Source organism: Oncorhynchus clarkii, chromosome 20 (genome assembly GCF_045791955.1).
Source record: "Oncorhynchus clarkii lewisi isolate Uvic-CL-2024 chromosome 20, UVic_Ocla_1.0, whole genome shotgun sequence".
In the NCBI taxonomy this organism is placed as follows: Eukaryota; Metazoa; Chordata; class Actinopteri; order Salmoniformes; family Salmonidae; genus Oncorhynchus; species Oncorhynchus clarkii.
In genome coordinates, this window is record NC_092166.1 from 70,040,252 (window position 1) to 70,055,569 (window position 15,318).

The following is a 15,318-nucleotide window of genomic DNA, read 5'->3' on the forward strand; positions in this document are numbered from 1 at the left end:
GGGTGGCGGTGGTGTTGCTGTGTTTGAGGTGAGTGTGGACCAGTGATCAAATCAAATCTAACTATTGGTCGCATACAAATATTTAGCAAATGTTATTGCGGTGTAGTGAAATGCTTGTGTTCCTAGCTCCATCAGTGCAGTAATATCTAACAATTCACAACAACATACACAGATCTAAAAGTAAAATAATGGAATTGCTGTGTTTGAGGTGAGTGTAGGGCGGGCGGGGTAGTATTGTAGTCTGTTTTGATTGTCTGAGGCAGTCTGAGGAAGCCAAGTCGCAGACGCGGTAGGTATTTATAGCTCTATCAGTCCGTCTAGCTCCCAGCTCCATGATGAATGCAGCGGATGGGGATCTCCAAAGACCCTGTTCCCACCCCTCTGATGTACTCATCCAGCCTGCTACTAACTCCTGATCTGAACGCTTGTGCTGAATTACAATAACTCATGCACTTTCTCCATAAATGACAGATACACACAGCACATCCATTTCACAGAATGTATAAACAGTGTCCGTTTTGGCAAACTCACACTCTCATAAAGACAGACACACAGTAAATAATTGCCAGCTTGCGCTGCTCATAAAGTAATGTAAAAGGCAATAATTATGTGCCTAATCCACACCATCTGTTGCTGGGATTGTCAGTCTCCCTGAATCAGCTCAATTAAGGGTAAACAAGCCAGGCATTAGAAATACCCAGGTCCATCCTACCATGCAACTGAAGGGGTTGCCATGAGGATATATTTCAACTCAGAGCTTTCTTTTAAAATGTATAGATGAAAGCAGCTTTTAATAGGCTGAGCTGTGAGGTTGAAACCACAGGCGAGACGCTGATTTAACAGATTGAACCACCAGTGTTTTCAACTAAAACAACAATTCCAGTTCTCCTTCTTGATCAATAAAGCAGTGGCTGCTGAACACATCCTGGCTGAAGGCCAATCCTCCAAGACACACAGGCTAGACAGAGCAACTTGGAGGCTGATTCTAGAATAAAGCGGTTTTAAAAAGATAGACTCAGAGATATGACAGACGCAGACAGTAAACCAGGTGGTCAATTTCCGCAAGAATTAAGAGTGAAACGTGAAGGGTGAGGCTCAACTTCTCTGTGATTTTGGTGTCCTGGCTACCACGCTGTAACACCGTGAAACGAACGTGGGCAAATGCGCAGATTCTGTGTGTGACAGCAGTCTTGAATCTTGCTAATCGCAATATCTGCAGTGCAGCTCATAGCAATGTAATTTAGCTGGGTCTATTTTTTTAATTAGAGGAAGAACCCATTTGATCCTGAATAACAAATAGCCAGAAACAATAAAATAGCAAAAGTGTGTGTCTGGTTTGTAGTGAAGCTGGTAATTAGCTAACAAAGATTCCTCTGGTTGGGTTGATGTGGCTTGTATTTTGGGGGGGGGGGATCTGAGACGTGTAGGCATTATGAGTAAAGACGAGTTAGCAGCTACAACAATTTGAAACTCTTCTTACAAGTTTATACTTCTATTCTTTTTTATTTCTACCACCATCTGTTACAGTCCTGATGTCAGGTACTAATAGTACCATAGTATCGGACTCAATGCCTTCTCTACTTGACGAGGCCTTGCAGACAGAGGAGTTCTACCCAGCAGCACCTGACAGCCCAGCAGTTCACTGGAGTGCCTGGTTGTGTGGTTGAGCTTTGGTCAGTCAGCCCCACCCAGGGCTGTTAAATAGCAGCGGGGAGGTTTCCTTACCTCTGCCGTAGATCTCGATCCCTGAGTGAAAGACGCCAATTCCCAGATTGGTGGTGAACTCGTTGATCCAGTACTGAAAGAAAAAACGAAAACACCTGTGATCATTACGACTGCCTCCAGACGAAAAGTATGAGTAATACACAGATACACAGGGGGACTCTTTCAAATGTTTACTACAGGTTAACAGATGGTGTGAATAAAACATGTAAAAGTCACACAAGCTTGACAGTCTGAACAGTGAGCAAAATACTAATCATCTGTTGCAAGATGATGTGCATTCTCACTCTATTCAGTAATGATACATGTATGCATTTGATAATGATCGGTTGCTAGACCCTGTATGATGTGGATGACATATTCATCATACCAATTCTATATTACATTCTCTAACATTGCTTGTTCAGATACTTCTTAATTTCTTTATTTTTCTGGATTATGTGTTTTTTTATTTTATTGCTAGGTATTACTGCACAGTTGGAGCTAGAAACAAGCATTTCACTGCACCTGCGATAACATCTGCATATTGTGTACGTGACCAATAAATTGATTTTATTTTGATTTTTTAATTGGCATCTGGCGCCACCGTTTTCTCATCAGCCAGGTCCCCAGTCCTACTACTGCTCCGAGTTGATGGAGAGAGCCATCAGTAAGAGAGCTAGTGTCATTATCTAAGGAGGTTGAAGGCTCTGTTCTACTGAATGAAACACCATTTTATTAGGCCTCACGGGGCTCTGATGTGCTAGCAAACAGGGGAGTCTAAGATGGAGCATGTTAATGATCATTAACTCTTACGGAGTTCCACATGCCCTCAGTGTGCTGAGAGACAACTGGAGGAGAAGCAGAAGATAGATGTTACCTCCCTCATAATTGGTTTTGAATAGGACATTTCTGGGCTATTTTAGTGTAATGTAAGGTTATACAGTACGCGTTAGGCTATAGCCCTAACTTTATGTTCTCAATCCACTTATTCTAAATGAAAGACAAGACAACAATAAATCACTGCCCAACAGCACACAATCGGAGAGCATAGTTTTCTATGAACTAAAATCCTCCTTCTCTGGTCGATGCCCCAGAGTCCCATGCAGTCAGTCTACATAGCTCAAACTGAGATGTGCCTGGGAAATGTCAAATATGAAAGGTTACATCTGGACCATCAGTCCTTCCACTGAACAAAGCAGTCTCTCAGATCTGACATACAGACAGGAGCGCTTCATAGACGACTGCCAAAATTGGAAAACCAAAGTGCTAGTGACCTAATAAAGCTTGTGCATACTAGGTTTGGTTTGCTCCTAGCAGACCTCTACTGGGCGAAGTGAACATCTGTTCCACGGATACTCCCTTAAAAAGAAAAAAAAAGAAGAAAAAAAAGAGAAAAAAGTTGCAATAGTACCGTTTGACCCTCTTAAGACGCTGTAACCAGGATCAAAAGTCTGAATTAATCCAAGATAAAATTTTAAAAAAAATTGAGTTATAGGACTATGCCGAGGTCTTAGTCGAGCAATTTTACATCTAACTAAGATGTTTGGTATAGTATTTCTCAAGTGAAAACATTTGTATGAAACCAGGTCTCTCGTTGAATGACAACAAACACTTCAATGAAGAATCCCTACTGTTGACCTGACGAAGGGGAGTTGACTTCAGCTACCGAACATCAGCTTGCATCAGGGGAAAAATGTGCGCATGAACAGGAGAAAGAAAACCTTTCCGAAGACCAAAACAACACAAAATGTTATCATAATATACATTATATTTTGAGTATACAAAACATGAAGAACCTGCTCTTTCAATGACGGACTGACCAGATGAAAGCTATGATCCCTTATTGATGTCACTTGTTACATCCACTTCAAATCAGTGAAGATGAAGGTGAGGATACAGGTTAAAGAAGGATTTCTAAGCCTTTAGACAATTGAGACATGGATTGTGTGCCATGGGCAAGACAAAATATTGAAGTGCCTTTGAACAGGGTATGGTAGTATGTGCCAGGTCAACAGTATCCTGTGTGTTTCAAGAATGGTCCACCACCCAAAGGACACCCAGCCAACTTAAACAACTGTGGGAGGCATTGGAGTCAACATGGGCCAGCATCCCTGCGGAACACTTTCGACACCTTGTAAAAGACATGTCCAGACAAATTGAGGCTGTTCTGAGGGCAAAGGGATGCAACTCAATATTAGGAAGGTGTTCCTAATGTTCTGTATACTCAGTGTATGCATGAACTGTTTCGGCTCGGAAGCATGCAGACGCCTTTATCCCCAGGTAACCATGGCAACCAATTGGGCTCACACACAGGCGTGCATAAATGCATAACACCCCCTTCCCAGAAGTCCAAAAGCCTGCTCAGTGCTCATGTCTGCATATGCGGAAGGACATAGATTAAGTAACAAAAGATCCCTGATTAAAACCTCCTGTGAGCGATGTGGACAGTAATTTGATCTACTTGTACAATCTGGTCTTGCCCGCCCCTGTAGATTAAATACGGACGGATCGTTAGAACTGCCACATCATTATATTGTTGGCAGGCCCGTCTGTGTCATTGCAGTGGATTCAGTCTGTCACTTTCAGGTCCAAGCCATTACTCACCTTCAAGTTATTCAAGGTGATGTTTGTTTGTCTATTTGACAGAAAACCCGTAGACTACTGTAATAAGTCTGTATTTTCCCCATTCTTACTCTTGCACACACTCCTGCTAACACACATTGTCATGTCCTTAACAGCATGCGTCATAACTCAGAGAGAAGAGAGAGCTTGACAGCTGCTAATTAAATGGCGGCCTCCTGCCTCCCACTTTCACTGCAGTCTCCCAGAAAAAAATATTCATACTGATAGGAAAAGTTTTTTATAGCATAATCACACCTCAAAAGAATAACAGGAGCCTCTTTCCTAACAAAGAGGGTCTTCAGACGACTAAGAATTTTCGTAAAAACACCCTCGGCTACACAAATTATTGCAATGTAAACTTGCAAACTTGTCATGCTAGACCACTCCCTCCAGAGGAAGCACACGACACTCGCCCGACAGTTGCCAAACTAAGCAGGGCAGTGTAAACAACATTTTCTCCTTGAGCCAACACTTTTCTAGTATGTTTTATTTTTACAGCAAAGCAATGTTTTGGAAACAGCTGAAATGTACAGACATTTTCCTTTATTGAAATTGTAGTAGCAGCCTTTTACATTCTGAAAATAAAGGTTTACCACACAAATGTAAAAAAAAATCTGGACACTGGATGCAGTCAGTCTAAATATTTTGTTTCAACTTGTTAAGACACTGCGGAACCGGAATTTTCCAGAGCAGATTATGGATAAATACTTTTTTCATCTTTCTATCTGTAAAACACTCAAGACGTGTATGTAAAATGCATTTTTGCCGCATTTTTACAAATAAAATGTTATCTGGAATTAAACGAATGTAAAACATATCAACAATTCCCTCTGGGCAAGTCTGGAAAATATATGTAATGATAACCACACAAAATTTGGTGAATAAAGATTATTCTGAATCGGAGAAAAACAAATGTTTACGCTTTGGAAGTGACTTTCGGGAAATAGCGGTTAAAGACAAGTACACGGAATTAAGACTACCAAACGTCTAATTAGTTGGAAGAGATGGTCATTGGGTCTAAGTTAAGTAGTCAAGTTTAACATTCTCTATGAAATGGGCTTTGAAATTATGTACAATGTAGTGAGCTTTGAAATTATTGATGCATGTCCATTTTATAGTGGCTAAAATCCATACAAAATGTTGATAACAGTAGTATGATAAACTAAAGAAAACATACATTTCCATCAAGTTTGACATGGTTTACTTTTTGAAAATACTCAACTCAAAAATGGACCAAAATACCAACAAATCTGAAAATGTACAGTACAGTTGAAGTCGGAAGATTACATACACCTTAGCCAAATACATTTAAACTCAGTTTCACAATTCTTGACATTTGTAAAAATTCCATCTTAGGTCAGTTAGGATCACCACGTTATTTTAAGAATGTGAAATGTCAGAACAATAGTATAGAGAATTATTTATTTCAGCTTTTATTTCTTTCATCACATTCCCAGAGGGTCAGAAGTTGACATGCACTCAATTAGTATTTGGTAGCATTGCCTTAATTGTTTAACATGGGTCAAACATTTCAGGTAGCCTTCCACAAGTTTCCCACAATAAGTTGGGTGAATTTTGGCCAATTCCTCCTGACAGAGCTGGTGTAACTGAGTCAGATTTGTAGGCCTCCTTGCTCACACACGCTTTTTCAGTTCTGCCCACAAATGTTCTATGGGATTGAGGTCAGGGCTTTGATGGCCACTCCAATACCTTGACTTTGTTGTCCTTAAGCCATTTTGCCACAACTTTGGAAGTATGCTTGGGGTCATTGTACATTTTTAAGACCCATTTGCGACCAAGTTCTAACTTCCTGACCGATGTCTTGAGATGTTGCTTTAATATATCCACATAATTTTCCTCCCTCATGAAGCCATCTATTTTGTGAAGTGCACCAGTACCCCCTGCAGCAAAGCACCCCCACAACATCATGCTGCCACCCCCATACTTCACGGTTGGGATGGTGTGCTTCTGCTTGCAAGCCTCCCCCTTTTTCCTCCAAACGATGGTCATTATGGCCAAATAGTTCTATTTTTGTTTCATCAGACCAGATGAAGGATGAACCAGACTTGGTGTTCGAAAACATTTTGGCTGATTTTTTTTGGCTGATTTCTTTTGATTTTCCCATGATGTCAAGCAAAGAGGCACTGAGTCTGAAGGTAGGCCTTGAAATACATCCACAGGTACACTCAAATGATGTAAATTAACGTATCAGAAGCTTCTAAAGCCATGACATAATTTTCTGTTTAAAGGCACAGTCAACTATGTAAACCTCGGACCCATTGAAATTGTGATACAGTTAATTATAAGTGAAATAATCTGTCTGTTTACAATTGTTGGAAAAATTACTTGTCATGCACACAGTAGATGTCCTAACCGACTTGCCAAAACTTTTGTTTGTTAACAAGAAATGTGTGAAGTGGTTGAAAAACTAGTTTTAATGACTCCAACCTAAGTGTATGTAAACTTCTGACTTCAAGTATAGGTGCAAAAACATAATTTCAGCCGTAACCACTAAAAAATCTGCTCGACCAGGTCTGTCCGAAAGGCAGTGTTAAGCTAGGCTAGCCAGGTGATTAAAACGATCACCCATCAGCACCATTACAACCTTGGCAGCAGCAAAGAGCCCAATTAGCTCAGGGAGATGTCTTAAACACAGCTAGGCTGAGTGAGCTGATCCAGCACAGATCAGCGACACCCAAGAGATTCCCTGCTACTGATAGAGAAGACACAGCTCATACTGTAGGCCTACATCTGGTAGTGAAGCAAAAGAGAAAACTCATCACTATTTGATTGTGAAATAGCAAGGAACCAGAGATATAAGAAATAGTTATAAATCGCCTAGCTAACAGACTGTAGTGGCAAGCCTATTTCTTGCATGTAGCTTTAAGACTGGACACATTGTAACATACATGTGAAAAGGGACTGTTAAAACATACTTAACATCAAGTACTTAAGAACAGTGCATGCAGAGGCTAGCAGTGAACAGTGGTCTATTAAAGGTTAGCTCTCTTCCCAACCAACCCTTGGGTTGCGTTCATTAGGGCACACCACAGCAAACATTTTGTTGGACAAGGTAGTACATTAACGTCATTTAGCAGACGCGCTCATCCAGAGTGAGTGCATACATTTTCATACTGGTCCCCCATGGGAATCAAACCCTACCAACTGAGCTACACATAGTAGCTCCCCATTTCAAAAAGTTATCTCCCTAAGGAACACAACCCTGGTCTCTGTGTGGCTGGCTCCTCTGCTGTGTCAGTGCGGAGTGACTCAAGGCCTCTGGCAGTCTACTTTGCTCCCACCACATCCAGACACATGCTCTGCTGCTCGTGTAGCCCGCCAAAGGCCCCTGGATCGGCTGGAGGCCTCCACAGACCTAATTTCCCTCTGTCTGCTATGAGCAGCAAGCACATAGTGTGTAGAAAGAGAGAGAGATCCCAATAAACAGGAGATATGTCTGGAAAATTACATAAAATTGTTTTTCTGAAGCCAGCTCACTGTTAACTTATCAGGCCTAACGAAGCTAAATAGTACCAAAAAATACAATTTCCAAAAGCACCAGATGGGGCTAATGATTTACACACACACACACACACACACACACACACACACACACACTGACCGATAAGCGGTGCTGTGTTAAAGCCACCGTGTCCCCATCTTGGCACTCCCCACCAGTGTGAAAAAATATTTAGGAAGTTATAGAAATGCAGTTGTCCTCCTGCTCAGTTGTGCACTGGGGCCTCCCACTCTTTCTATTCTGGTTTGAGCCAGGTTGCACTGTTCTATGAAGGGAGTAGTACACAGAGTTGTACGAGATCTTCAGTGTCTTGGCAATTTCTCGCATGGAATAGCCTTAATTCGTCAAAACAAGAATAGACTGACGAGTTTCAGAAGAAAAGTCTTTGTTTCTGGCCATTTTGAGCCTGTAATCGAACCCACAAATGTTGATGCTCCAGAAACTCAACTAGTCTAAAGGAGGACAGTTTTATTGCTTCTTTAATCAGCACACGTTTTCAGCTGTGCTAAGATAAATGCAAAAGGGTTTTCTAATGATCAATTAGCCTTTTAAAATTATATACTTGGATTAGCTAACAACGTGCCATTGGAACACAGGAGTGATGGTTGCTGATAATGGGCCTATGTAGATATTCCATTTTTTTTTAAATCAGCCGTTTCCAGCTACAATAGTCATTCACAACATTAACAATGTCTACACTGTATTTCTGATCAATTTGATGTTATTTTAAAAATGGACAAAAAAAAGTAATTTTATTTCAAGGAAATTTCTACGTGATCCCAAACTTTGAACGGTAGTGTATACTTAAAATATAAAATGCAACACGTGAAGTGTTGGTTGCAATTTTTATGAGCTGAAATAAAAGATCCCAGAAATTTGATACCCACAGTAATCTTATTTCTCTCAAATTCTTTGCACAAATTTGTTCATCCATCCACCGGACAGATGTGGCATATCAAGGAAGCTGATCCTCAGTTTCATCAGCTGTCCGGGTGGCTGGTTTCAAACAATCCCACAGGTGAAGAAGACAGATCTGGAGGTCCTGGGCTGGAGTGGTTACACATGGTTTGCGGTTGTAGGGCCAAATTGGAAATAATTCCAAATTCTCTAAAACGACGTTGGAGGCAGATTATGGTCGAGAAATGAACATTCAATTATCTGGCAACAGCTCTGGTGGACATTCCTGCAGTCAATATGCCAATTGCACACTCCCTCAGAATTTGAGACATCTGTGGCATTGTGTTGAGTTACAAAACTGTACATTTTAGAGAAGCCTTTTGTCCCTAGCACAAGGTGCACCTGTTTAATGATCATGCTGGTTATGGTTAATCAGCTTCTTGATATTCCACACCTGTCACGTGGATGGATTATCTTGGCGATGGAGACATGCTCACTAACAGGAATGTAAACTCATTTGAGCACAACATTTTAGAGAAATAAGCTTTTTGTGCATATGGAACATTTCTGGGATCTATTTCAGCTCATGAAAAATGGGACACTTTCCATGTTGCGTTTATATTTCTGTTCAGTATAATTGCATTCTAAACTGAAGATCATGATTAGCTGATTATTGGAGTCGGGTGAGTTAACTGGTGCTAGGGAAAAAGTTTGACACCAATCAGGCCCCTGAGGACTGGAGTAGCCCATCTCTGAGATTGGGCCAGTGTCTCTTGAATTATTGATGCAGCTGCCTGATCTGTGTCATTGAAGATAGGGAATCCTCAATTTACATCCCCAATCCTCCAAAACATCCGTTTGGGAAAACAGGCCGACAATATTGTCACCAGGGCCCATACATTTATGTTTCCCAATGATACATTCCTGTTTGTAGCACAGGATATTAAAATCTATTAGACTACCCACTGTCTCCTGTTGTTAATATACCATTTTCACGGCAGTGACGACTACAGACTGATGCTTCTGCTCTGAAGAGGGAAAAGTAGGCTACTTGAAAGAAAAGCTACCATTTTAGAGGGTGTTCTTTCCTACTTACACATATTCTCTCCATTCCCTCATAAGCACATGAAAAGCAATGATGCATAAACAGAAGCACTCTTGAAACTAACTGGCAGAGCTGTTTTTCCATGCATAAGTGTGCATTTGCATTGCAAAACCAATCAAGATTTGTTTCAAATTGAGAACAGTTAGATAATCTTTTCCATCCCGCTTGACATCTTTAGTCATGCAAATTGAGTACAGGCTCATTCGGAGTGCTAGTATTATTGCAGAACTTCCATCTGCATTGAAAAAATATCTGTATTTTCCCTGTGACATTAGCACCAAGGTTAACATACTATTATTGCATCTCCCAATTTCCACAGTTGCTAAAGTAGACAGAAATGAGTAGTGATGCAGATGCAGGTTGACTCAGTCACTTGTCTAATGTATGCTTGAAATGCTAGGGATAAGCTCTCTTTAGAATCAAAAGGAGAACTTGAATCTGCTCTTTCAGAAAATCTGCCACTAGGCATTTGGTTTGAATAAAGTGAATGACTAGAGACATCTCAGTGAGTCATACTAGAGCCCTGGACAGGAATGAACTTTAAGCCCGAGCCCTAACCATGACTGCGGTGTTCAGGCCCTACCCTAGTACCCAGGTCCGATTGAGACTTCAAAATTTAAGGTCTGGGCCTGTCCGAAATCATACATAATTTCCTCAGTAAATCCATTTGCTGCTCCTCTGTCACTCGCTCCCTGTGCACGGCAGGCTTTGCATGCGCTCTGCTCATGGGTCTGGGTCTGCGAGTATCCGTAGCAACGGCTCAGCTTGAAGTTAGAAGTTCACTTCTTTTCGTCACTGTAAACTCCGACAAAACTCAAGGAAGATGATTTTTTTCTGTGAAATAATCTCTCCCGTTTTATATTTAACAGGATTAACGCACTTCTGACTCGGTTATGATCTTAGTCAGATATGACTGTACTACGTAGAGCACAAGCAAATTGCTCAGCTTCAAAACGTTAGTGATCAATTTAGAGTAGTCGTTCCATGTCATTTCTGCAAGCCATGACACCCACCAGCTCAGATTGTTCTGAAACAATTTCTGTAGTTAGAAACAGATTAGATTAGCATTCCTGCAACATTATATCTTGAAATATAATTTGACCTGAAAAATTAAGCTAATTGACTGCACCCAAATTGGCTATTTTTATTTATAGGATTCATATAATATCCAATAAATACAGTACCCAACATCCAATTTGGACCGAACTTTTTCTAACAATGAGTAAGGCATGAGGAATCCAAGTAGTATGGAGCATTGTTTCTTCATCCTATGTATGGAATGTATTCTCAGTGAATTGTGTCCTGCCCCTATAGAAAAATGTGTCATTGATGTTCTATCCTATATCCTGATATTACCAGGTTCTGACCACTAGATAGTGCTGCTCCTGCAAGGCCATTTTTATTTTAAGAACTTGTGAATGATGTCCGATGTAAGGCAAGAAACAATGGCATGTTTTATAAAAAATAAAAAAATGTATCATAGTCGCCTCCTCATGTAGCCTAGCCCATATTTTTTGATAAGGTTTGGATCACAACTAAAGTGGCCAAATAGGGTCTTAAAATTAAGCACATTATTCCGCTTTACAAGGGGTGTAGAGCCTAACTGGTGTACATAAGCAGTGGGTGAGTTTTAAGTTTGGGAAAGAATTTACCATAAAAATGCACCACTATAATAAAAGCATTACATGCATAATCGCATTTGCGGTATCTTTTGACAAGTGTTTATCCGCTAATGGAACATTCACGCTTATAGCCTACTGCCGTGTGCGATTTGCTGGGTTTATAATGTTAAGAAATAGCCTAATAGTTTATCAGCATATTAAGCTAAACATTATAATATGTTGCATCAGCCTCATTGCGTAAAACATTTTTTTTTTATACTAGTGGTTGTATTAATTTGGGATCTATCGCATCCCACAACTGTCCCAGACTAGGTTTGGAATATTTATTTCTCGCATAGGTTGACTTTGTTTTACTATGGGTGATAGTAAATTACCATAGGCTAGTGCTTTTGCTGTTTGTTAGGCTTACTCATCTTGTTGGCAGACAAAGATGTGTGGACAGTTATTCCAATATCTTCAATATACACAGAGGATTTAGATAAGGACGCACGCTGTTGTGTCCCGTATGAGTCTGTATTCACTTATAGCCTATGAGAAAGACCCAATCACATGATGGAGAGCCATGTGAGTGAGGCGCTTCGGAGCACACATCACTCAGGAAGAAGGTAATGATAATTATTATATTCAGCCCAAAGGCACAACGGCCACTGGCCGCATAAGGCATGGATTTTTTTACGGGGCATTATGGTCACACAAAGGGGACGCCGGGAAATTCGAGGCATTATCAAGTGCTTGTCAAATGGTGAATGAGAGACTGATTTAGTGTGTACAGCCTGTGTAAAAAAAAAAAAAAAGAGCTCATGCAACTTTTTTCAAAACATCATTAGAGTCGAATCATGCAGCCTTGCAATGTATTAAAAATCAAAACAAAGCCTGTTTGTAGAACAAAAGTTACATTAATAACTCTACATTAATTAATATTTTTTTGTTAACCAACTCAACACAGAACAGCTGCATGTGCACTCAAATGGTTTGGAAAGAAATATCCTTTATTTTATTCAGCTTTGTTCAATTGTATTCTTCATACAAAAAAAATATAAAATATTGCCACGGAATTCGAAACAAATCTCTGCTAAATGAACAAGTGTAATGTAGCCCCAAGAGCGACGTATGTTTGTTGAATGCTGAATGCTGAAAGCTGAAAGCGAGACCTCGGTTTATTGTTTTTGTAAAGCTGACAGTGTTCCCTTGAAAATCTTTATTTAACTAGGCAAGTCAGTTAAGAACAAATTCTTAGTTACAATGACGGCCTACCCCGGCCAAAACCAGGACGACTCTAGGCCAAATGTGCGCCCCCCTATGGGACTCGCAATCATGGCCGAATGTGATGCAACCTGGACTCGAACAAGGTACTGCAGTGACGCCTCTTGCAATGAGATGCAGTGTCTTAGACCACTGCGCCACTTGGGAGCCCTCTATAAATATTGTTTTTATATACTTTTATTTTGGATCCTGCGGCTTTGTTTGGCTTAGTTGCTGTGAGTTCTGCCGTCTGCCCCGGGATCCTGACAGATTGCTCATAGGGGGACAGACACAGAAGGCCAGCTAGCCTAGCTGGCTCGGCGGTCTCAAAAGGAGGTCGCTATATGAACATTCCCAGGGCTGCAGGAGCCGTTTACTTTGCTTTGTTCCGGGACAATGTGGACCGCGCTGACTTTCAATTGCTTGTGGAGGACTACATGGGTGAAGTGGCTACTCTTAGCAAGCAGGTAGCAAACCTACACAAGCTACTGGGGAATCCATGACCGCCTACTTTTTATTTCACCCCAGTAGCCGGACGCCGCTCTTGTGGAAGTGACGCGGCCATGTCGGCTCTCCACAGCGAACTGGCCAGTGCTCAGCAGGGATCCTTCCCGAAGGGTTCTCCCCTTTCCCTGGAGAACGGAGCTGTTCTCGACCCAACCAGCCATGGAGATACGTCACTCACCGTGGAAGTCAAAGAAAGCGTCCTCTGGCAACTGGGGTCTCCTTGGAGATGTTAAGCCCGGACCTGACACAGACCAGAAACGGGTTTGCAGCCCTGGATACAGAGGTTCCGGTACTTTCTTCATTAGCGGCTTCCCATTCGAGATCAGATCCGGAGGTACCCGCGTATTCGTCTTCAGTTCTGCCTCCCTCTCCGATGGCTTCTACCTCAGATTCAGATCCCCAGAGCTCCCACCCTCATCAGACCATGAGGCTGCCTGAGAGACCAGCCCATTCAACATCACCAACTGTCATCGTCGTCAGCTCTATGGTGAGAAACATCTTGGTTCCCAATGCAAAAACCCTGTGCTACCCAGGTGCACGAGTACAGGACATCACAAGGCTGATTTTGACTGTTCTACGAAAGATGCTGGGAGCTGACGCTGTTGTAGTCCATGTGGGGTCAAAACGACATCAGGAGGGCTAGCTCGGAACCTCTGAAAACGGAATTTAAAGAACTGATTTTAACATTAAAAGATTCCAAAAAACAGCCAATCATTTCAGGTCCAGTACCATCGTTGGGTGTGAAAGATTCAACAGGCTACTGGGATTACACATCTGCCTAAAAGATTACTGTAGCTCTGTGGAATCACTTTTATAGGTAACTTTGACAACTCTCGAAAATACTCTACAGGAATGACGGAGTTCATCCAAATCATCAAGGCTCCTGGACTCTGTACACTCATTTCAAGGCTGCGTTGAAACAATGACTTATCAATGACCCAAGACCAGCTCAGTTAATCCCTACCATTGTGACAATGAGTCATCAAAATGCTGCATTAAATGTACATTATCATAAGGGCGTTGGCCGACAATGTAAGTAACTTAATTTGTCCCTTGAACGGCCCTGAATACCTTTGTTGATCCTACATCTATTGTATGCAGTAATCATGTGCCTATGAACTATGAGTTATACTGTTAGCATTGAGGTGGTGTGCCCTAGTAGGAAGACCACTGTGTGAAGCTCACCCTGCACTATCAGCTCCAATATAAATAACATGAGCAAGTCTACTTCTGATAAGCTTCCCAGTAAAGCATTAAAAACAATCAAGCAACCCAGAAGTGCTAAAAATAGCCGATATTAACATATGCAGCCTGAGAAACAAGGTCCATGAAGTCAATAACTTGCTTCTAACAGATGACATTCATATTCTGACCATCTAAAACTCACTTAGATAATACCTTTGATACAGTGTTAGCAATACATGTTTATAACATCTACCGAAAAGACAAAAATGCCAACGGGGGCAGTGTTGCGGTCTATATTCAGAACCACCTTCCTGTAAAGCTTAGACACAATCTCATGTTAAATACTGTTGATGTAATATGGCCACAGGTTCATCTGCCTCACCAACTTAAGCACATTCTTGTGGGAAGCTGCTATAGACCAAGTGCTAACAGTCAGTTTCTGGATAATGCGTGTGAAATACTTGATAATGTATGTGATCAACAGAGAAGTATATTTTCTGGGTGATTTAAATATTGACTGGCTCTCATCAAGCTGCCCACTCAATATTTTTTTTTTTTTTAAACTAACCAGTGCCTGCAACCTGGTTCAGGTTATCGGTCAACCTACCAGGGTAGTCACAAACAGCACAGGAATGAAATTATCAACATGTATTGATCACATCTTTAATAATGCTGCAAAATTTTTATTTAAAGCAGATTCCAAATCCATAGGCTGTAGTGACCACAATAAAGAAAACCAAAGTACCAAAAGCTGGGCCTAATATAGTGTATAAGATGTCACATACAAGAAGTTTTGTATTGATTCATATGATGTTAAGAATATTTGCTGGTCTGTGATATGTAATGAGGAGCAACTAGACGATGCACTTGACACATTTCTGAAATTGCTTATTCCAGTTACTAATAAGCACGCA

The 15,318-nt window shown here is 41.1% G+C and overlaps 1 protein-coding gene across 1 annotated transcript in view; it reads right to left on the minus strand.

The window, feature by feature from the left end:
- The window catches only part of LOC139376839 (desumoylating isopeptidase 2), a 47,056-nt gene that overhangs the window by 16,547 nt on the left and 15,191 nt on the right, over positions 1-15,318 (minus strand). The window contains exon 2 of the mRNA XM_071119787.1: positions 1,726-1,798. Coding sequence (XP_070975888.1) covers positions 1,726-1,798 — 73 coding nt within the window. The remainder of the gene's footprint in view (positions 1-1,725; positions 1,799-15,318) is intronic.